This window comes from Daphnia pulicaria, chromosome 1 (genome assembly GCF_021234035.1).
Source record: "Daphnia pulicaria isolate SC F1-1A chromosome 1, SC_F0-13Bv2, whole genome shotgun sequence".
Classification (NCBI taxonomy): domain Eukaryota; kingdom Metazoa; phylum Arthropoda; class Branchiopoda; order Diplostraca; family Daphniidae; genus Daphnia; species Daphnia pulicaria.
The window spans coordinates 42076135-42099141 of record NC_060913.1 but is presented as its reverse complement, the minus strand read 5'-3'; the positions used below and the strand labels follow the sequence as shown (position 1 = coordinate 42099141).

Genomic DNA, 23007 nt, shown 5'->3' with positions numbered 1-23007 from the left:
CCTCATTTTTTAGCGGATTAGCTACTTAATGCAATTCGCAAATACAGTCAATCAAGACAGGGCGGGTCCATCTTGGTTAGCTTTGCATAGATATTTCCTGGGCAAGGAAGAAGAGAGAAGAGTGCATAGTGAGAATAACCATTTATTGTACATTATGGACTAAACTGATAAAATACGCATTTATAATGACCAAAACTTCGCTTATCTAGGGGGAACAGTTGCGCCAGTGGTATGAGCCTTGTGCCTCGCGCCAAGTGCAAGAGGGCCGTGAGCCAGCTGTTCAATACCCGGGGTAAGACTTTTTTTTTATTATTTTTAAGGAAGTTTTATGGAGTTGGAATATATTATATACATAATTTTGTAAATTTAATAAAAAGAGATTTCTGTTCGAAAAACAATTTTTTTTAAGGTTTAACAGATCTATTTAACTATTGTTTGTTTTCCTCATTTTTTAGCGGATTAGCTACTTAATGCAATTCGCAAATACAGTCAATCAAGACAGGGCGGGTCCATCTTGGTTAGCTTTGCATAGATATTTCCTGGGCAAGGAAGAAGAGAGAAGAGTGCATAGTGAGAATAACCATTTATTGTACATTATAGACTAAACTGATAAAATACGCATTTATAATGACCAAAACTTCGCTTATCTAAGGGGAACAGTTGCGCCAGTGGTATGAGCCTTGTGCCTCGCGCCAAGTGCAAGAGGGCCGTGAGCCAGCTGTTCAATACCCGGGGTAAGACTTTTTTTTATATTATTTTTAAGGAAGTTTTATGGAGTTGGAAGATATTATATACATAATTTTGTAAATTTAATAAAAAAAGATTTCTTTTCTAAACACAATTTTTTTTTGTGAAGGTTTAACAGATCTATTTAACTATTGTTTGTTTTCCTCATTTTTTAGCGGATTAGCTACTTAATGTAATTCGCACATACAGTCAATCAAGACAGGGCAGATCCATCTTGATTAGCTTTGCATAGATATTTCCTGGGCAAGGAAGAAGACAGAAGAGTGCATAGTGAGAATAACCATTTATTGTACATTATGGACTAAACTGATAAAATACGCATTTATAATGACCAAAACTTCGCTTATCTAAGGGGAACAGTTGCGCCAGTGGTATGAGCCTTGTGCCTCGCGCCAAGTGCAAGAGGGCCGTGAGCCAGCTGTTCGATACCCGGGGTAAGACTTTTTTTTTATTATTTTTAAGGAAGTTTTATGGAGTTGGAAGATATTATATACATAATTTTGTAAATTTAATAAAAAAAGATTTCTTTTCTAAACACAATTTTTTTTTTGTGAAGGTTTAACAGATCTATTTAACTATTGTTTGTTTTCCTCATTTTTTAGCGGATTAGCTACTTAATGTTATTCGCAAATACAGTCAATCAAGACAGGGCGGGTCCATCTTGGTTAGCTTTGCATAGATATTTCCTGGGCAAGGAAGAAGAGAGAAGAGCGCATAGTGAGAATAACCATTTATTGTACATTATGGACTAAACTGATAAAATACGCATTTATAATGACCAAAACTTCGCTTATCTAAGGGGAACAGTTGCGCCAGTGGTATGAGCCTTGTGCCTCGCGCCAAGTGCAAGAGGGCCGTGAGCCAGCTGTTCAATACCCGGGGTAAGACTTTTTTTTAAATTATTTTTAAGGAAGTTTTATGGAGTTGGAAGATATTATATACATAATTTTGTAAATTTAATAAAAAAAGATTTCTTTTCTAAACACATTTTTTTTTTGTGAAGGTTTAACAGATCTATTTAACTATTGTTTGTTTTCCTCATTTTTTAGCGGATTAGCTACTGAATGTAATTCGCACATACAGTCAATCAAGACAGGGCAGGTCCATCTTGATTAGCTTTGCATAGATATTTCCTGGGCAAGGAAGAAGAGAGAAGAGTGCATAGTGAGAATAACCATTTATTGTACATTATGGACTAAACTGATAAAATACGCATTTATAATGACCAAAACTTCGCTTATCTAAGGGGAACAGTTGCGCCAGTGGTATGAGCCTTGTGCCTCGCGCCAAGTGCAAGAGGGCCGTGAGCCAGCTGTTCAATACCCGGGGTAAGACTTTTTTTTTTATTATTTTTAAGGAAGTTTTATGGAGTTGGAAGATATTATATACATAATTTTGTAAATTTAATAAAAAAAGATTTCTTTTCTAAACACAATTTTTTTTTTGTGAAGGTTTAACAGATCTATTTAACTATTGTTTGTTTTCCTCATTTTTTAGCGGATTAGCTACTTAATGTTATTCGCAAATACAGTCAATCAAGACAGGGCGGGTCCATCTTGGTTAGCTTTGCATAGATATTTCCTGGGCAAGGAAGAAGAGAGAAGAGTGCATAGTGAGAATAACCATTTATTGTACATTATGGACTAAACTGATAAAATACGCATTTATAATGACCAAAACTTCGCTTATCTAAGGGGAACAGTTGCGCCAGTGGTATGAGCCTTGTGCCTCGCGCCAAGTGCAAGAGGGCCGTGAGCCAGCTGTTCAATACCCGGGGTAAGACTTTTTTTAAAATTATATTTAAGGAAGTTTTATGGAGTTGGAAGATATTATATACATAATCTTGTAAATTTAATAAAAAGATATTTCTTTTCTAAACACAATGTTTTTTTTGTGAAGGTTTAACAGATCTATTTAACTATTGTTTGTTTTCCTCATTTTTTAGCGGATTAGCTACTTAATGTAATTCGCACATACAGTCAATCAAGACAGGGCAGGTCCATCTTGATTAGCTTTGCATAGATATTTCCTGGGCAAGGAAGAAGACAGAAGAGTGCATAGTGAGAATAACCATTTATTGTACATTATGGACTAAACTGATAAAATACGCATTTATAATGACCAAAACTTCGCTTATCTAAGGGGAACAGTTGCGCCAGTGGTATGAGCCTTGTGCCTCGCGCCAAGTGCAAGAGGGCCGTGAGCCAGCTGTTCAATACCCGGGGTAAGACTTTTTTTTTATTATTTTTAAGGAAGTTTTATGGAGTTGGAAGATATTATATACATAATTTTGTAAATTTAATAAAAAAAGATTTCTTTTCTAAACACAATTTTTTTTTGTGAAGGTTTAACAGATCTATTTAACTATTGTTTGTTTTCTTCATTTTTTAGCGGATTAGCTACTGAATGTAATTCGCACATACAGTCAATCAAGACAGGGCAGGTCCATCTTGATTAGCTTTGCATAGATATTTCCTGGGCAAGGAAGAAGAGAGAAGAGTGCATAGTGAGAATAAACATTTATTGTACATTATGGACTAAACTGATAAAATACGCATTTATAATGACCAAAACTTCGCTTATCTAAGGGGAACAGTTGCGCCAGTGGTATGAGCCTTTTGCCTCACGCCAAGTGCAAGAGGGCCGTGAGCCAGCTGTTCAATACCCGGGGTAAGACTTTTTTTTTTATTATTTTTAAGGAAGTTTTATGGAGTTGGAAGATATTATATACATAATTTTGTAAATTTAATAAAAAAAGATTTCTTTTCTAAACACAATTTTTTTTTTGTGAAGGTTTAACAGATCTATTTAACTATTGTTTGTTTTCCTCATTTTTTAGCGGATTAGCTACTTAACGTTATTCGCAAACGACTAACCTGAGCCCTGTTTGAACCCGGGAAACTTTTTTCTAGCGTAAAGTTGGACTCTTTGGCAATTCGCTTTTCTGTAGCTTAATCATCTGCCCGTAATAGATTTTATCGTGGGAAATCTGCCCAGTGACTACCTTACTTGAAGATTTCGTCATCACGGAGATGCTATAGACATCTTGCGGTGATGCTGGTTGTTGCGTCATCAAAGATTGCGTCATCACGGCGACGACATCTGGTGGTGATTTGTTTGGGCATGTTTGGGCAGGATAAGCTCCTCCCCCAAAATGTTCGTGACATTATCCGTGACATTGTGCGTGACATGAATAAACTCCTCCCCCAAAAGCTTGTTCTTTTATTATATTTAAAATAGATTTTTACACATAAAGTTCAATTATTGAAATTAAAAATAACCACCCTTTAGTTTAATAACTGCAAACTTAAATTCAATTCTGGTTGTTGCGTCATGGTTGGGGCATGGTTGCGTCACGGCGATGCTATAGACATCTGGTGGTGATTTGATCATGAATAAGCTCCTCCCCCAAAATCGACTGACCAAATCTCAGCGCGTGACAGACACAGGCTCCTCCCCCAAAAGCTTACATGTTTGGGCATGTTCCATTTTGGGGGAGGAGCCTGTGTTGACACATTGTTGACACATGAATAAGCCCCTCCCCCAAAAAGCTTGTTCTTTTATTATATATGGATACAGTCAATCAAGACAGGGCGGGTCCATCTTGATTAGCTTTGCATAGATATTTCCTGGGCAAGGAAGAAGACAGAAGAGTGCATAGTGAGAATAACCATTTATTGTACATTATGGACTAAACTGATAAAATACGCATTTATAAAGACCAAAACTTCGCTTATCTAAGGGGAACAGTTGCGCCAGTGGTATGAGCCTTGTGCCTCGCGCCAAGTGCAAGAGGGCCGTGAGCCAGCTGTTCAATACCCGGGGTAAGACTGTTTTTTTATTATTTTTAAGGAAGTTTTATGGAGTTGGAAGATATTATATACATAATTTTGTAAATTTAATAAAAAAAGATTTCTTTTCTAAACACAATTTTTTTTTGTGAAGGTTTAACAGATCTATTTAACTATTGTTTGTTTTCCTCATTTTTTAGCGGATTAGCTACTGAATGTAATTCGCACATACAGTCAATCAAGACAGGGCAGGTCCATCTTGATTAGCTTTGCATAGATATTTCCTGGGCAAGGAAGAAGACAGAAGAGTGCATAGTGAGAATAACCATTTATTGTACATTATGGACTAAACTGATAAAATACGCATTTATAATGACCAAAACTTCGCTTATCTAAGGGGAACAGTTGCGCCAGTGGTATGAGCCTTGTGCCTCGCGCCAAGTGCAAGAGGGCCGTGAGCCAGCTGTTCAATACCCGGGGTAAGACTTTTTTTTAATTATTTTTAAGGAAGTTTTATGGAGTTGGAAGATATTATATACATAATTTTGTAAATTTAATAAAAAAAGATTTCTTTTCTAAACACAATTTTTTTTGTGAAGGTTTAACAGATCTATTTAACTATTGTTTGTTTTCCTCATTTTTTAGCGGATTAGCTACTTAATGTTATTCGCAAATACAGTCAATCAAGACAGGGCGGGTCCATCTTGGTTAGCTTTGCATAGATATTTCCTGGGCAAGGAAGAAGAGAGAAGAGTGCATAGTGAGAATAACCATTTATTGTACATTATGGACTAAACTGATAAAATACGCATTTATAATGACCAAAACTTCGCTTATCTAAGGGGAACAGTTGCGCCAGTGGTATGAGCCTTGTGCCTCGCGCCAAGTGCAAGAGGGCCGTGAGCCAGCTGTTCAATACCCGGGGTAAGACTTTTTTTTTAATTATTTTTAAGGAAGTTTTATGGAGTTGGAAGATATTATATACATAATTTTGTAAATTTAATAAAAAAAGATTTCTTTTCTAAACACAATTTTTTTTTGTGAAGGTTTAACAGATCTATTTAACTATTGTTTGTTTTCCTCATTTTTTAGCGGATTAGCTACTGAATGTAATTCGCACATACAGTCAATCAAGACAGGGCAGGTCCATCTTGATTAGCTTTGCATAGATATTTCCTGGGCAAGGAAGAAGAGAGAAGAGTGCATAGTGAGAATAACCATTTATTGTACATTATGGACTAAACTGATAAAATACGCATTTATAATGACCAAAACTTCGCTTATCTAAGGGGAACAGTTGCGCCAGTGGTATGAGCCTTGTGCCTCGCGCCAAGTGCAAGAGTGCCGTGAGCCAGCTGTTCAATACCCGGGGTAAGACTTTTTTTTTTATTATTTTTAAGGAAGGTTTATGGAGTTGGAAGATATTATATACATAATTTTGTAAATTTAATAAAAAGAGATTTCTTTTCTAAACACAATGTTTTTTTTGTGAAGGTTTAACAGATCTATTTAACTATTGTTTGTTTTCCTCATTTTTTAGCGGATTAGCTACTTAATGTAATTCGCACATACAGTCAATCAAGACAGGGCAGGTCCATCTTGATTAGCTTTGCATAGATATTTCCTGGGCAAGGAAGAAGAGAGAAGAGTGCATAGTGAGAATAACCATTTATTGTACATTATGGACTAAACTGATAAAATACGCATTTATAATGACCAAAACTTCGCTTATCTAAGGGGAACAGTTGCGCCAGTGGTATGAGCCTTGTGCCTCGCGTCAAGTGCAAGAGTGCCGTGAGCCAGCTGTTTAATACCCGGGGTAAGACTTTTTTTTTATTATTTTTAAGGAAGTTTTATGGAGTTGGAATATATTATATACATAATTTTGTAAGTTTAATAAAAAAAATTCCTGTTCTAAACGCAATTTTTTTTCTGTGAGAGTTTTAACAGATCCATATTTAAGTGATTTTACTATTGTTTGTTTTCCTCATTATATAGCGGACGAGTAACCTGAGCCCCGTTCAAATCCGGGGAACTTTGGTCTAGCGTAAAGTTGGACTCTTTTGCTATTCGCTTTTCTGTAGCACGATCTGCCCGTAAAAGAATTTATCGTGAGAAATCTGCCCAGTACCTTACTTGAAGATTTCGTCATCACGGCGAGACATCTGGGTGTGATGCTGGTTGTTACGTCATCAAAGATTGCGTCATCACGGCGACGACATCTAGTGGTGATTGGCATGTTTGGGCATGTTCCATTTTGGGGGAGGAGCCTGTGTTGACACAGACACAGGCTCCTCCCCCCAAAATGTCCGTGACAGACACAGGCTCCTCCCCCAAAAGCTTGTTCTTTTATTATATATGGATTTTGTAAATTTAATAAAGAAATTTCTGTCCTAAACGCAATTTATTTTTCTGTGCGAGTTTTAACAGGTCCATTTAAGTGATTTAACTATTGTTTGGTTTTCCCAGTATTTAGCGGATTACTTGCTGTAATTCGCACATACAGTCAATCAAGACAGGCCAAGTCCATCTTGATTTACTTTGCATAGGCAAGGCACAAGAGATAAGAGTGCGTAGTGAGTATTAACATATCATGTACGTAGGACGTCACAAAATACGCATAAATTACCAAAAATCGTAAAAATAATAAGAACAGTTGGCCGAAAAGTGGAAGCCAGGTGCTACGGAACCGTAAGTCAGCTGTTCGATCCTCGGTGACATCTTATTTATTTTATTTTTTTATGAAGTTATTAAGAGTTGAAAAATAATATATACATGATTTTGTAAATTTAATAAACAGAGCGTCCTGTTCTAAGCGCATTTTTTTCTGTTTAAGATTAAACACATCCATTTAACTATCGTTTTTTTTTCCTCATTAGGCCTACGTAGCGGTTTACTAGCTAAAATTTGAACATACAGTAAATTAAGACAGGGAAAGTCCATGTTGATTGACCTTTCCTAGAGATTACCTGGGCAAGGAAGAAGAGAGAAGAGTACGTAGTGAGAATAACATTATTATTTACATAATGGACGAAACTGATGAAATGCCGTAAAATGCGCATATATTACCAAAAATTCGTATAAATAATAGGAACAGTTGGCCGAAAAGTGGAAGCCATGTGCTACGGAACCGTAAGTCAGCTGTTCGATCCTCGGGACAACTTTTTAATTTTATTTTTTAAGAGAGTTATTTAGAGTTTGAAAATAATAAATACATGATTTTGTAAATTTAATAAACAGAGATTCCTGTTCTAAACGCAATTGATTTTTTCTGTGCAAGTTTTAACAGATCCATATAACTATTGTTTGTTTTCCTCATTACTTAGCGGATTACTTGTAATTCGCACATACAGTCAATCAAGACAGGGCAAATCTATCTTGATTGACTTTGCATAGGGAGATTACCTTGGAAAGGAAGAAGAGAGAAGAGTGCGTAGTGAGAATAACCATATTTTGTACATTACAGACTAAACTGATAAAATACGCATTTATAATGACCAAAAATTCGCTAATCTAAGGGGAACAGTTGCGCCAGTGGTTGGAGCCTTGTGCCTTGTGCCTTGTGCTACGGTACCGTGAGCCAGCTGTTCAATACCCGGGGTAAGATTTTTTTTTTTTTTAATTTTTAAGGGAGTTTTATGAAGTTGGAAAATATTACATACATGATTTTGTAAATTTAATAAAGAAATTTCTGTTCTAAACGCATTTTTTTCCATCTGAAAAATTTGATTTTAGACTACTCACTATTTTTTTACAAAAATCTCCTAAACTATTAAACGTAAACAATCGCAATGTGTACCAGTAGAATTGATGCAAAATTCCACATGAGTGGAATGGAGTTAATGAGAGCTAGGTAATTAACAACGGTATTCAGAAAAGGTTGAATACAGAGTCCATCAACTTTTCTTAATTTTTCCGCTTAAACTACTAATTTTTATTTTTATGAAACGAAAATGAAGCCGCAAAGAGTGGGGGTGGGGGGTCAACTCCAACTCGTAAAAAACTAAATTCATCGAACTGATACGGGAACAATAGTGTCGATAAATAATCAAAGACAATAATTTTGATGTTGACAGGAATGAATCGTATATTGCTTACCATAATGTTTAAGTAATTAATAAAGCAAGACGCTGAAGGGGATTACCAAATTCTATAAAAATAAATTTCAGCAGTTTGACCCAAGTTAACAGTTTGCATAGGAATCAGGATTAAGGTCCTCGAATCTAAAGAATCCGCCGCAAACTCCGTCCTGGACACTGGGTAGAAGAGCTGGATTGTCTCGGATCAACCAGGCCAAACCGCAACCGCAATCAAAAGGATCTGTAGAAAAATGCGAGTCAGTATATCATGTCAGCAACATACGGCCATGTCTCAATCAATTTTGAATTACTTCCAGTGACGAAAACTTGACCTCCAGAACCGACAGGCTGAGCGGCCATCTGCTGCAGCATCGATTTGAAGACGTCCTCCCTAAACTCGGTCAGTTTATTGTTCTCCAAGTAGACAAATGCCTTTGAGTAGTCACCTGCCCAAAAAGATGTAAAAAAAGATAAACAGAGAAAGACATTTTATTTGCGTTACTTAAACACAGGCTTACCCAAGAAAGCCCCTCCTTCGATCCCTGGCGGGCAATCCGATATTTTTGAGGCCGACCAAGTTAACAGGTGCGTTGAAAATCAAATTTGATTGGCTCATGAAAGGGATGGCGTTGAAACTGACGTCATACAAAGCCAATTTAGAGAAAGAGGCGATCCTTGGGACTTTGGTCATCGTGTACTCATTCGACAAAACCAATTTCTGCAATGAACTGGACGACGAGGAACTGGCAACGGAAACTAAAATGCTGTTGACGGCCGCATCGGTCAACCCGTTGCCTTCCAATTGCAACAGCTCCAATCTGGCCGGAGTCAAATCGGGAAAGGTGACATTTTCCAGTCCTGTGCAGTTGACGACAATCATTTCCTTGAGGGCGGGTAAGGTAGAAGTGGGTAGGCTTTCGATGGCTTCCATTTTATCGCAATCGTCAATTCTCAAAGTGTTGAGAATTAAAAAATCGTTCAGGTATTGCATGTCCGTCTGTCCGGCCAGATCGCAGTTCAAGATGCCGAAGACGGTCGTGTTGTACCGCGTGAATTCAAAAGTCGAAGGCGCAATAGTGAGGCCGAGTTTGGGGGAAGCATTGACCTGGCAGCCCAGGTAAATGCGTTCAACGCGTTTGTCTTTCAAGAGGTCGGTGGGCAAATCGACAGATCCCGAACCAGAGGCCGTCATAAGACGACCTGGTATATAGGTCGATGTTTCGGGTGCGGTAAAAGACGTTGGCAATATCGGCGACGGGAATATCGACGCAAGTGACTTCGATCCCGTTGGCAGTCAATTCGCACAGGCAAGGCGAATAATCTTCCGGGCAGGCAGCCCGTTGTTGGCGCAATGCGCCCTTACTGTTATGTACTGTTGGCCTTACGTCATTGGCATCATATTGTCTGCGGGGATCGGCTACAACAGCCGTCAACAGAAACCCGAGTACTAAAACCTAATAGCAACAATAAATTAAAAAATACTGCCATTTTTATGTAAAAGAAAATCTAACCTGCAAAAGAGAGTGATGAAATGCTGGCATCTTTATATTAAAATTATATTCAAAAACTAAGCTCATGAAAAAAATTCCGTGTTGCAATTTGTTCCCGGTAACCCCCCTTTTTTTCATATCTTGACTCCACTAAGACTCCTACCACTGTTCCTCTTAGTTAATCGAATTTTTGGTCATTATACATTCGTATTTTATCAGTTTATAGTCCATAATCTACAATATATTGTTATTCTCACTAGGCACTCTTCTCTCTTCTTCCTTGCCCAGGTAATCTCCAGGAAAGGTAAATCAACATGGACTTTACCTTTCTTAATTTATTGTATGTTCGAAATTTAGCTAGTAATCCCCTACGTAATGAGGGAAAAGCGATAGTTAAATTGATGTGTTAAACCTTGCACAGAAAAAAATTGCGTTTAGACTCGAACTCTCGTCTGTTCTATATTTTTCTCTCTGTTAATAATTTCTCGAATATTTCTCAACTCTATAATTTCATTAAAAAATAAAAAAATTAAATTCCTCCTTGGATTAAACAGCCTGCGTATAGCGTACGCTCCCACCTCTCGGCCAACTGTTTTTGTTTTTTTCCTACGAATTTTTGGTAATATTCGTATTTCAACAGCGACGTCCATTTTGCTCTTAATATGGTTATACTGATAAGATCATGGATAAAAGACATTGAACATTTCCACTTTTTAACATAACAGATCCGGATTCATTTGAGATTTCAGAAATTTCTCGATTTTCTCCTCCTAGACAGCAATTATCCTTTATGATCCATCAGTGCAAGGCAACCTCTATAGTGACTTCTAGTCAATTTTCATATTTTTCAGGTTTACACACAGAGAAACCAGCAGAGTGGAAGCCGATCATGTCATTCTTATCAAAAATCTTATTTGTTGTGAGATGAAGAAGACGAGATCCAGACTTTTTGTCTCTTCGGAAAATTTTGGTAAAATAAAATATTATTGGTGCATTTCTATTAAATTAAAGATTAAATACAAAGATTAAATTAAATTAAAGAGGCCTCTACTAGTCTACTTTGATACGACAAATGAATTTAATGGAGATTGTTTTGATTCACTTATCAAACATTTGATTAAACTCCGTCGAGCTAAAATGGCAACGCTGTTAAAACGGAAGTTCGTCTGCATTCAGCACCCTGCCAGTCTGCCACTCTGATGCTGTTCTGAAGAGAGCGTGATTGAAACAGATTGTGGCTGAGTGACCGGCCTTTACAATATACATTAACCAGTCGTGGGGAGAGGAGTAGTTTTACAAAGTAGAGTGAAATTGAATTAATTGCTTAAAAAGTTCATTGACGTAAGTATTCTTTTGTTTGTTCATTGCCTGATCTAAAATTCATGTGTTGTTATCACAAGTATCGCGTCCCCTTACGCGTGGTTGAAAATGTGTAGGTATAGTAACCGATAAAATGTGAGAAAACAGTTAAGCATTCTACATCTCTTAGAATAAGATCTCATCGGTACGAGAGGTGAGGCGTCGATGGTTTCTCTTGCATATGACTTATAATATCTCCATACTGAAAATGGTGGAACTATTGGGAAATTTTTCGTGTGATTCTTAGCCAATGTTACAGCATCATTTAGCTGATGCACGACAAGTCTATACTTTCCAATTACTGTTTGACTTTTAGAATTGTCTGTGCCTTTGGAAGAATCCGTTTAAGAAGAATATCTCGTAACAAGGTTGAACTAGCTGTAGCCACTGTAGCCTACTCCTAAAACTATAGACACAATGCATGGTTAATATAACAATTTCTCCAATTTACATGTGGATAGTCATGGATCATAGCTTCACAATGTATAACAAAATATCCCAGCTTAAGAAAAGTGAGTAGCCAATGAGAAAAATGTAAAAGTTAATGGAAGCCTGAATTTTGCCTACACGTTCCAGATTCAAAGAAGAGGGTTGAAATTGATGACCTGATCATTCTCACCCAGCTGATCACTGACTTTCTATGAAATACTTTTTAAAAATCAATCTTTTATTATTATCCAGTAAGATTTGTGTATTTTTAGAATGCAAGCGTAAAGAACAAATTCAAATTGAGACTAATTTACTGTTTTATTTCCGAAGTTGTTATCCTAACTGCTGTGCAATCTTTTTGTGTTCCAGGTTTGAAGGTGTGCCAACATTGGGGTTCACCACCGCATCCCGCGTGAATTTGTCTACCCTTTTCAACAAGCAGTTGGTGACCAAACAGCAGTAAAGTTAGACGGTTGGCTGACTGCAATTTCATGATGGAGAATGCCACTATGTCTTCAACAGTATATCTAACAGGTATGTATCTGACAATTTCCCTTGTATTCGTTTGGAAGTGCCAAGTGTGTGTTGTTTGGCTCTTTGTTATACCAGCCTCAGTTGAGAAACAAATTTGTTCAGTGAGGATTGATAGAATTTCTGACATATGTGGTATTTGACCGGCTTTATTGTCAGATCATTTTACCGCTTCGTATTTTTGCTTCTCATGAGTCATGAGTTATCCATTTAATTATTCATAACTAATTGCAACTGAATGAAAGACGAGACTAGATAGAAAATTTTCAAATCGACAACTTTTGTATTCAGAATTACGGTCAACGTATCAGCGACTTAGCAGCAACAATCAAGAGAATTTAGAGAATCGAAATTCGGTTAATGAAGAATCTTGTGAACCTTGTTCTTGAGTCGGAATCTAAAGGCGTCCCCGATCGTTTGGGACGGACACATTCCTTTCAACCATCGACTATTAGGCCTCGGCCACTTTCCTGGCTTACCTTTGAGTTGGGGCGATTTTTTGGCTTGCAGGAAGCTGCGATGGACGGTAGTGACGCGGCGAGCTGTTAATGCAGAAAATTGTTTTTTGGCCTGGTCTCTGGATGCAGTGAGGCGATCAAGGCGTTTCTGGACGCGTGCGGCTGCGTCTGGACAGTGAATCGCTGTCAGTATATAAACACAATCCTTTAAGTATGGTTCCCAATTATAGAAGACGTTCTCTTGCTTATCGTGACTTACCGCATGCCGCCCCTCCATCGCTCCTTCCAGTCTTGTTATCAATTCATCTTCATCTTGCGTCCCGGGCGGAACGAAAAAGCAGTCGGCGCTGCATTTGTCCAAAATGAGCTTACTCAGCTCATATGCGTCCAACACGGAAGTCCAATTCGGTCTGATGTTATTTGAATCGATGAATGTGCGAAGGTTCGGTGCCACATTTTGAAGAAAAGTGTCGAAAACTATGTGCCCAATCGCGATGGCGGCCGATCGTTTGGAGGATGTCCATTTAGTCGTCTCTTCCGAAGCCATACTCATGAAAATAGTGTTTTTCGACACGGTGTAGGGTCGTCGTCCGTGCGAGGAAAGTAGACGCGTCATCATTTTTCGTAACTTTTGGGCTAGCGACTTGGCCCCAATCATGTTCGCCACTGTAATCCAAGCTCGGAGAAACTTTTTCCATTCCCTCCAGACAACGGGTAAAACACCGTGGAAGACGGCGTTTCTGCCATAAGTGGCCTTAAGTAGCGTTGCGGTAACGACTTCCACTCGACGTTTGGTGGTTCCAAAGAAATTCGGTATCTGTTGATTATAGTCAATCATTTTCTTGAGAAGGGTGGGCGTGTCTTGATATTTGCGAGGGGCCAATCCCCATGACTTGAGAAACTGTGTCAATTCTCGTTTGAAAAGGAAGAGAGCTCTTGCCAAGATTTTTGTGATAAGGATAGCCTTTTTTTCCTGACCGTGGGTAAGCCTTTTCGATGCAAGCGCCAGCTTCTGCTTTTTCGTCAATTTTCTCGTGTGGGTTCCATTTCGGTTTTGCTGTCCTCGTGCCATTTTTGTATTTCAAAGATGATGAAAATCAATCGTATAACTGAACTTTCCATTAACTGCCGGTCTTTATCAAGGTTTGGGTGTGTCGTAGGTTGTTAGCAACCGCCAATTGGGCTTGTTTTTGCATAATTTGATTTGATTTAAATTCTATTGACTTTAAATGATTACTGCTAATGAAATAACCACATAATTACAAACAATGATCAATTATTATGATACTGATATTGTTTCTCCTTAATTAAGAATTTCTACTCTTACGTTGAGCAGTCCTGAATTCAACCCCTCTCTATTCGAGTTCTATTCTAAACGAATTTTCATGTCATCCCCGATGGTTGATTGATCAACATAAAAGTAGAAATTTATTAAGATAGGAGAAAAAAACACCAGTTACATATTATTAATTTCGTAATATTATAGATTTGAAGCTTAAAGAAAAAAATATTTAGTCACAAATCATAGTGTAAGCTGTGATTAATGTTCATGTTGTGTATTAAAGTGAAGTCGAGGTTGAGTAAATAATTATTTTTATTTCACTGACAATTTAGCCGTTTAAATTTTTCAAATACTGATCTAGGCGGAGTAATTGTCATAGAGGGAGGACGTCGTAAGAAGGCAGTATGGGGTCCCATTGATTTTTAAGATTCGTAACTTGGTATCTTCAACAAGGAAGGCAAAGAAAACAGAGGCTGGCACAATTTGATAGTGGAGCGAAACATTTATGCTGATATCAACACGACGAATTTTGCTGCAGTTTCTAGATCGATTGCCTTGTTACAAGATAAACTTTAATGAGTGGACCTCATGCCGCAGGACAGCGCCTTTGTCCAGTCTTTTTTTTGTTTGTTTTTCGAACGGTCTCAACAGCGTTGGAATCGGCGGGAGGTTTTTTCCGCCAGGGTAAATGCCTAAATGTCAAACCGTCTCTGTTATGTTCACTCTCAGTGGACCCCAAACGCTACCTCACGGACGTATATGTTCTTGCTTCCCTGACACCTTTCCGCCTTTTGAATTCCGCTCCTTTTACCCGAATGTGATGTCGGTGAGGATTTTATTTTATTTTTTTAATGGGAGCAACAACAGGGACTACAAAGTCAGATCGGTGTGAATGCCTAGTCGCCCCTATGGCTGTCGATGTGGATCAATTATTAGAAATAAACACTGTTGATCAATTACAGTGAAGAAGCGAAACAATGAGACCTTTCATCTCCATGGGAATTGAACTAACCACCGACCTTGTAAGTCTGTTCTATGGAACACGAGCTGCGGACATCGAGAAACTAAGGTTTGGTTTGATTTGTTATGTAGGTAGTATGTATGTTATGTTGTAGGTACTGATAATATTGGTGATACACATTTGTTATATTTGATAGTATGTAGGTAGAGAACCCGTTGGCTTTTGTCAAACTTGCTGGTCTAGAAGGAAACGTACCTCACTTGGAACACATCTTTGTCTACAACCTCCAGCAATAACATTTCAACTTGGAAAGACTCGACGGCATGAGCGAACTGAGCGTTTGTCATCTAATCACGGATAGCTGTGATGTTGATTTTTTAAAACCAAAACTTTGTCGTTGGTTGATCCCTTATTTACGTCGACTGGATACCCTTACAGCCTGATAGTATCAAGGAGTTATTACGAGGCTTACTTACGTATCAGGCTAGCCCGATTGTCGTCGACGCAAACTTTCCAAGCCCTGGAATGCATATGCCTGCCAGAAGAACGACCAACTTGTAGTGGACATGACATTTTTCGATTGCTAGCCTGAGCGACCACCTGGCTCCAAAGCAGATTCCCTACTTACCCATTTACACCATCAGTTGGATTATCTCCAATCTCATTTAGAGGCAGCTAATGTTTTATTGTTGTCTGTAAGTGGAGTGTCTTTTTCAGTCCTTTTCACTCCTCAACAAAAGAGCTATAGATTAACATCCTATTCTATAATGTCTGTAATGCTTTCGAAAAATGATCCTATGCAACTAACATACCCAAGTAACTAATTCCTAAGAAACATTTCTACTCTTATAGAGAGAAAAAAACAAGTGATCTTAATCTGTAATTAATCTTGGAATTCATATTTTGAAAAACAAAAATTCTATATTGGAAGAGTTGCAAAATATATTTTATTAGACGGCCGAGTTGCACCAAATTGGCAACGCCAACGCCACTCATCTTCCACCAAAGAACGTTTGGCGTTTTCTGCTGTCTGCACTCTGCTGTTCATTTGCAAATTTTCTCACAGGACTTCGAAAGGTGTAATGAGAATTTGCAGTTCGTCGCGTCAAACTTTGAAGAAAATTTATTGAAATTGTAGATTTAATTTATAGATCTAGAAAAGGTAACAAGGATTAATTAAAACATTTCTGACTGCATTACAGTGGGAAGGACATTCCATTACCAGCACGTGATCGATTCTGGTCGACGGTTCGCCAGATCTCCGTGGATTACAACAAGGTAACTGGAATTTTAGCTGTCAATTATTGTCCTTTGGAAAATGTGTATTTAAATGTTGTGACTTAATTACAGTGGTTCCTATTAATGTCTTACCTCGGTATTGTGATGAAGTGAGAATTGATGGCAATTGAAGTAAACCTTATCTACTTACCTGTGTGGGAAGACTATCAAACAGGTAAATTGAGTTGAAATTGTAGTTTTATTCAATATTTATCGAGTGAATTGTTTTCTAATGGATCTTCCTAGTTACAAATTTTCTCTAGTCCATTACCTGGGTGATTTTGTTTTGATATTTATTTAAGTAGAACAATATCTTCTTCAATTTAAGCTTGAACTCTTTAATTTATTCTGTTGGGTTGTGCCAATTGATGCTCCCTTTAGTGTAGCGTTTCACTTTAAACTAATAACATTTTAAAAATTGTATTATTTCACTTTGCTTTGAAGCAGGTGGTTGGTGTTTGTTGGAGCAGTCTCTGGTAAAGCAATCTAATGTGCTTGCTGTTCTCAGCTTTTCATGGTGCTGACATTTTGGCATGGTTTCACTTGATTTGTGTCTGCTCAGTGTTTGCGTGTATTTTATTGATAAGTATTTTTGGGTTGATATTCAGAGATAACCAAAAATGTTGAGAACATAGAAGACCATGTCCTTCCAAAGAAATCTGTCATTCTGTCCTCCAACCCACTAAATGTGGTATGGTATCATTTCAGATTTGTTAAGTTAGCATTCCCTTCTTGCATCCTAAGAAAGGTTACCATTTTATTGTAACATAGGCATGTTTTATTTTACCTAACTTCCGTTCTTGCCTCTTGGAATGTGTTCAGGCATGTTTATTGTTCATATTGTTAGTGATTTATTTCTTACATTCATAGCATTTTCCACTTCGGAATGAAAGCATGCAACCAATTTTCAGCTCCAGACAGGTATGCCCTCTGGGTATGCCTTGCATAATGTAGCGCTTATGTCCTCCGGCCGCCAGGTGGCGCGAGCGTCGCGTCAAAACTCAGACATTTTCACATTTTCCAGCCACCGACTGAAAATGTCTTCCAAATTCATCATGGTCATAAAAACTAATTGGTAATTCTAGTTTGAAACTTTTTCTTCAATTTACTAAATGTTACATATTAATGTGTGATTCTATAGGCAATGCGTAATCCATCCTCCTGTAATTTCCTTTTGGCGAAATAATCTGATCACGTGGGCCAAAACTGCTGTCCATTTTGCCGAATGTCGTCTAGGCGTCTATTATTACCTGTACCTGCTGTACGAGTTTGCTGTACGTCTCGTCCCGTGAAGAAGCACTTCAGACCAATTTAAGTAAATATATTGATCAATATCCCTGCAATAATGCAATAGATTTTAAAGATTTTATTAGTTTATGTTCAGGGATCAGACTGCTTTGCTGATATATTGCAGAAATTGAGAACTCAGCCAAGTCGGAGCTACATTGCTGTCGTGGGACCACATGCTACTAAATTAGTTAAAGATTTAATAAAAAAAAAGTACTTGACTTGAAATTGTGTCTCATGTTGCCGAAAATATGTCTTCTCCTGCTTGCTCTACATAGCATCCTATGAACAGATAACAGCATAGTGGACAAGGTAATAATGTTTGTGTATTCATTGAACTTGCAGTAAGATGTGGCTAACTTTCTTCATTAACTTTAATTCCTTTGATGTCATTAACCAATTTCTGTCTGAAACTAAATCTGTCTTTTTCCCTGTAGGTTTCGATAGCCATTTGACGTTGACGGTGTCAATGGAGATGCTGAATTTCATAATTCAACTCTGCCAAACAATTTTTCACATGGCCTGAATCTGAAGATTAATTTAATTTGATTTTGTTTCTAGATTATGCTCCCATAGCTGCTGTCTAATTTGATATGTTGTTGCAGCCTGCTGGTAAAAGACTTTTTGCATAAATTGAACTGTGACTGTACCTTGATGATGGTTTCATGTTGCGGAAGTTTCAAACAGTATGTTAAATTGTCATTTTGCCAAATAGTAAACAAATCAAAGATTGGGAAAGCAACGAGGAGGTGGGAGGGAGACTTAAATATTTAAAAGAAATGTTGAAGTGTTTTGTCGAAGAAATTGATTCGGTAATTATAAATATCTTCAACTTTATTAATCTTATAAACATACACCTATACATTTATTGCTTACACCATTTAACCACATTTCTATGAAATATATTTATAAATAATCCTGTTACAACTTAATATACTTATTCTCATAACTACTTATTCATGAATAATAACATAATAAACAATATACTTCAAAGCGAAATTTTCCTTTTTTCATTCTAGCTAAATAAATAGTCTAACATAAAATGAAATAAACGATATACTGCTGAAGTTTAAATAACCAAACGCAAATTTCCATTAGTTGCTAGGCCTCGCACATCCAATCTAGATAGGGGGAGACTACCTTGATTGACTCTGCCCAGAGAGATTACCCGGACAGGGAAGAAGATAGAAGCTTAGAGTGCGAGGCAATTTTTGCTTGGGATCATAGTAGACTGCCTGATTAGACTCTTGTCCCTCCAAAAATTTTCTTCAGAACATGAACCGTTCAAGTCCCCGTTCGACCAGAGCCCTCCGTAGGTGGTTAGTTAGGGAAACGGGGCCACAGAATAGAAGGGAGCCCATGCACTTGTAATTTATCTACATTTACCTAATTTATTGTTATTGATCGAAAGCAAGCTCTTCTTTAACCGTCAACTTCTATAGCACGATGGCGAAGGGTTAACCTGAAATGAAAGAAAATGACTAACTAAGAATGCAGTAAAAAAAAAAGATAATGAGAAGATACCTGGAATAAGTTCAACATCTTTCGGCATATTCCACTAGTGGATAAGGTTTGGAACAGCGACGAGGGCGGACGAGGGATTAAACTAACAAGTTTATTACACACAGTCAATCAAGACAGGGCAAGTCCATCTTGATTAGCTTCGCATAGAGAGATTTCCTGGGCAATGAAGAAGAGTGCGTAGTGAGAATAACCACATATGGTACATTATGGACTAAACTGATAAAATACGCATACACAATGACAAAAAAAAAACATCTATTTAAGAGGAACAGTTGGCCGAGTGGCTGGAGCCTTGTTCCTTGTGCCTTGTGCTACGGTGCCGCACGCCATCTGTTCAATACCCGGGTAAGACTTTTTTTATTTTTTATTTTAAAGTAAGTTTTATGAAGTAGGAAAATATTATATACAAGATTTAGTAAGTTTAATTAAAAAAATTTCTGTTCTAAACGCAATTTCGTTTCTGTGAGAGTTTTAACAGATCCATTTAAGTGATTTAACTATTGTTTGTTTTCCTCATTATTTAGCGGATTACTTCCTGTAATTCGCATACACAGTCAATCAAGACAGGGCAAGTCAATCTTGATTGACTATACGCATAGTGATTACCTTGGCAAGGAAGAAGAGTGCGTTGTGAGAATAACCATATTTTGTACATTATAGACTAAACTGATAAAATACGCATATATAATGCCTAACGCACTCTTCTTCCTTGGCAAGGTAATCACTATGCGTAGTCAATCAAGATTGACTTGCCCTGTCTTGATTGACTGTGTATGCGAATTACAGGAAGTAATCCGCTAAATAATGAGGAAAACAAACAATAGTTAAATCACTTAAATGGATCTGTTAAAACCCGCACAGAAAAAAAATGCGTTTAGAAGAAATTTTTTAAAATTAAATTTACAAAATTATGTTTATAATTTATTCCAACTCCATAAAACTTCCTTAAAAATAAACAAAAAAACAAAGGCTTACCCGGGTATTGAACAGATGGCGTACGGCACCGTAGCACAAGGCACAAGGCACAAGGCTACAACCACTCGGCCAACTGTTCCTCCTAGATAAATGAATTTGTTGGCATTATATATGCGTATTTTATCAGTTTAGTCTATAATGTACAAAATATGGTTATTCTCACTACGCACTCTTCTTCCTTGCCAAGGTAATCACTATGCGTATAGTCAATCAAGATTGACTTGCCCTGTCTTGATTGACTGTGTATGTGAATTACAGGAAGTCGAGGGGTTGTCAACTCGATCCGAAGGTGTACGGATCTTAAATCCAAAAATCAATTTTTCAGATTTTTTGGATTTTTTCAGATTTTTTCAGATTTTTTCAGATTTTTTCAGATTTTTTGATTTTTTCAGATTTTCTACGATTTTTTGGATTTTTTGGGGGATTTTTAGATTTTCTTAAGATTTTTTCGACTTTTTAAAGATTTTCGTGATTTTTCAGGATTTTTAAGATATTTTGCAAAATTTTTTTAAATTATGTAATAAACAAGTTAAAGACAGAATCCTTTTATTAAGTTTTTCATTTCCATAACACTGATATCGGAAGAAAACAAAAGTTGGGACTCATTATTTATCACAGGGGGAGGCAAACTACATATATAATTACTACAGCAATGATACCCGTGCGCAAACATTGGCTGCTCGATAAGTCTTCCTGTTAATTGCTGGTTGACATGATCAAAACAATACCAATCACATTGAGCACCCACATTTTTCTCTCCGTCCCAGTTATAAATGATTTGTTTCATCTCATTTTTCCCCCCGGACATCAACATAAAAGAAAGTACACGTCCCACCAAAACTCTTTGTTTCTTTTTTTTACCTTTACCAGTTACATCACTCTTAAACATACACCAATCCCCAATACGAATTTTCCTTTTTTCCGGAAAATTTATAATCAATTTTTGTGCAAGTAAGAAATTTGAGCTCTGAGTAACTCTTTTGAGGCGATCGTTACTCTGTTTTTTAACTCCATTTTCACAAAGCCATACTATTGTCTGCTTTTTAAAAGTTACTACGGCCCCATCTTCTCTTGTCTCTTGTTATTACGATAAAAGGACTAGACAAAATCTCTTGGTCAGTATCACGAACTGGCTTTTCCTTTTCGCAATATTTTATCAGTCTGCTTTCTAACAAGGAACTGTAATCTGTAAGCTGCGCGCCTTCAATTGATTTCAATAAACTCTTTTCATAGGAATCAATGAAATTAAAAGTATCCTCTCCTTCGCAAGCAACTTCTTCACATTCATCAAATTCAAAAGCGTCATCATCAGTAGGGGCTGGCGCTTCCAACGACTCGCTTAATTTAAAGGCTAAACGCGCGTCAAAATTGAAAATTTTGTCATCTGAGTCGCCTAAACAAACCCCCAGTGCTTCCAATTCCATTTTGGCGTCGACCCTAGCCTTTTCCATCGTATTTTTAATTTCATCCAAAGAAGGAAGTGTGTCGCACAGGTATGTTTCCTCCGACAGGCTGCCATAACGTTCTTGGTTTTTAATATGCCTCGGATACACAATGTTATCAGCTGAACCGAGGGATGTTAAACGAATGTGGGCATCAGCCTTCCTACATCGGTGAATTAAAAAATCGAGCAATGTAAACGTCAATTGGGTGCTCCCAACCGGTGAAAAAGAGCGACAAGCCTTGAAATATGACTCGCATGGCTGACTAGAAAAAAACCAAGGTTTGAACAGCTGTGGTGTGTTGTCTTTTCCTAGCCTGACTATTAACATAATTAACCCATGAGCATTGAGTTCAGAACATAGATATGCATTGGGGGTAACAAAATGTTTACCTAGGGGGTAGGTACAATCACAAGACATCCAATATCGATAACGAAAAAAATCGATTCTTGTAAAATTTTGTCGATTTATTAAACCAAAATTCTTGGAATTTTGGGATTTTTGGGATTTTTTTGATTTTTTGATTTTTTTGATTTTTGGGATTTTTGGGATTTTTTAGGGATTTTTTTGAAAAAATCCGAGGGTGTACGAGGATTTTTTTGAGTTGACAACCCCTCGCAGGAAGTAATCCGCTAAATAATGAGGAAAACAAACAATAGTTAAATCACTTAAATGGATCTGTTAAAACTCGCACAGAAAAAAAAATTGCGTTTAGAACAGAAATTTTCTAATTAAATTTACAAAATTATGTATATGATATTTTCCAACTTCATAAAACTTCCTTAAAAATAAAAAAAAAAATAAAGGCTTACCCGGGTATTGAACAGATGGCGTACGGCACCGTAGCACAAGGCACAAGGCACAAGGCTCCAACCACTCGGCCAACTGTTCCTCCTAGATAAGCAAATTTTTTGGCATTATAAATGCGTATTTTATACCGTATTACCCGGGTAAGACTTTTTATATTTTTTATTTTAAGGGAAGTTTTATGAAGTAGGAAAATATTATATACATTGTACGGGTAGTCCTGTTCTAGACGCAATTTTTTTTTCTGTGCAAGTTTTAAAAGATCCATTTAACTATTGTTTGTTTTCCTCATTCTTTAGCGGATTACTTGCTGTAATTCGCACATACATTCAATCAAGAAAGGGCAAGACCATCTTGATTGAATTTGCATAGGGAAATTACCTTTGCAAGGAAGAAGAGAGAAGAGTACGTAGTGAGAATAACATTATTATTTACATAATGGACGAAACTGATAAAATGCCGTAAAATGCGCATATATTACCAAATATTCGTATAAATAATACGAACAGTTGGCCGAAAAGTGGAAGCCAGGTGCTACGGAACCGTAAGTCAGCTGTTCGATCCTCG

At 37.3% G+C, this 23007-nt stretch overlaps 1 protein-coding gene and 2 long non-coding RNA genes across 3 annotated transcripts; 1 reads left to right on the top strand and 2 right to left on the bottom strand.

Moving 5' to 3' along the window:
- Window positions 1-8721: 8721 nt before the first annotated feature.
- Window positions 8722-10193, bottom strand: LOC124324774. The gene is made up of 4 exons (XM_046784391.1): window positions 10129-10193; window positions 9146-10071; window positions 8929-9063; window positions 8722-8858 (listed from the first exon to the last, which is right to left on the bottom strand). Exons 2-4 carry the CDS (start codon window positions 9807-9809, stop codon window positions 8722-8724), a joined length of 936 nt encoding a protein of 311 aa, XP_046640347.1. The 5' UTR covers window positions 9810-10071; window positions 10129-10193.
- A 1025-nt stretch (window positions 10194-11218) lies between these two features.
- LOC124339146 lies at window positions 11219-18341 on the top strand. The gene is made up of 12 exons (XR_006918008.1): window positions 11219-11448; window positions 12265-12429; window positions 15034-15235; window positions 15324-15822; window positions 16082-16289; window positions 16330-16405; window positions 16478-16580; window positions 16850-17247; window positions 17317-17480; window positions 17547-17720; window positions 17790-18004; window positions 18130-18341. It is a non-coding gene; the product is annotated as an uncharacterized LOC124339146 (long non-coding RNA).
- On the bottom strand, window positions 18326-19505 carry LOC124339173. The gene is made up of 2 exons (XR_006918011.1): window positions 19217-19505; window positions 18326-19154 (listed from the first exon to the last, which is right to left on the bottom strand). It is a non-coding gene; the product is annotated as an uncharacterized LOC124339173 (long non-coding RNA).
- Window positions 19506-23007: the final 3502 nt, after the last annotated feature.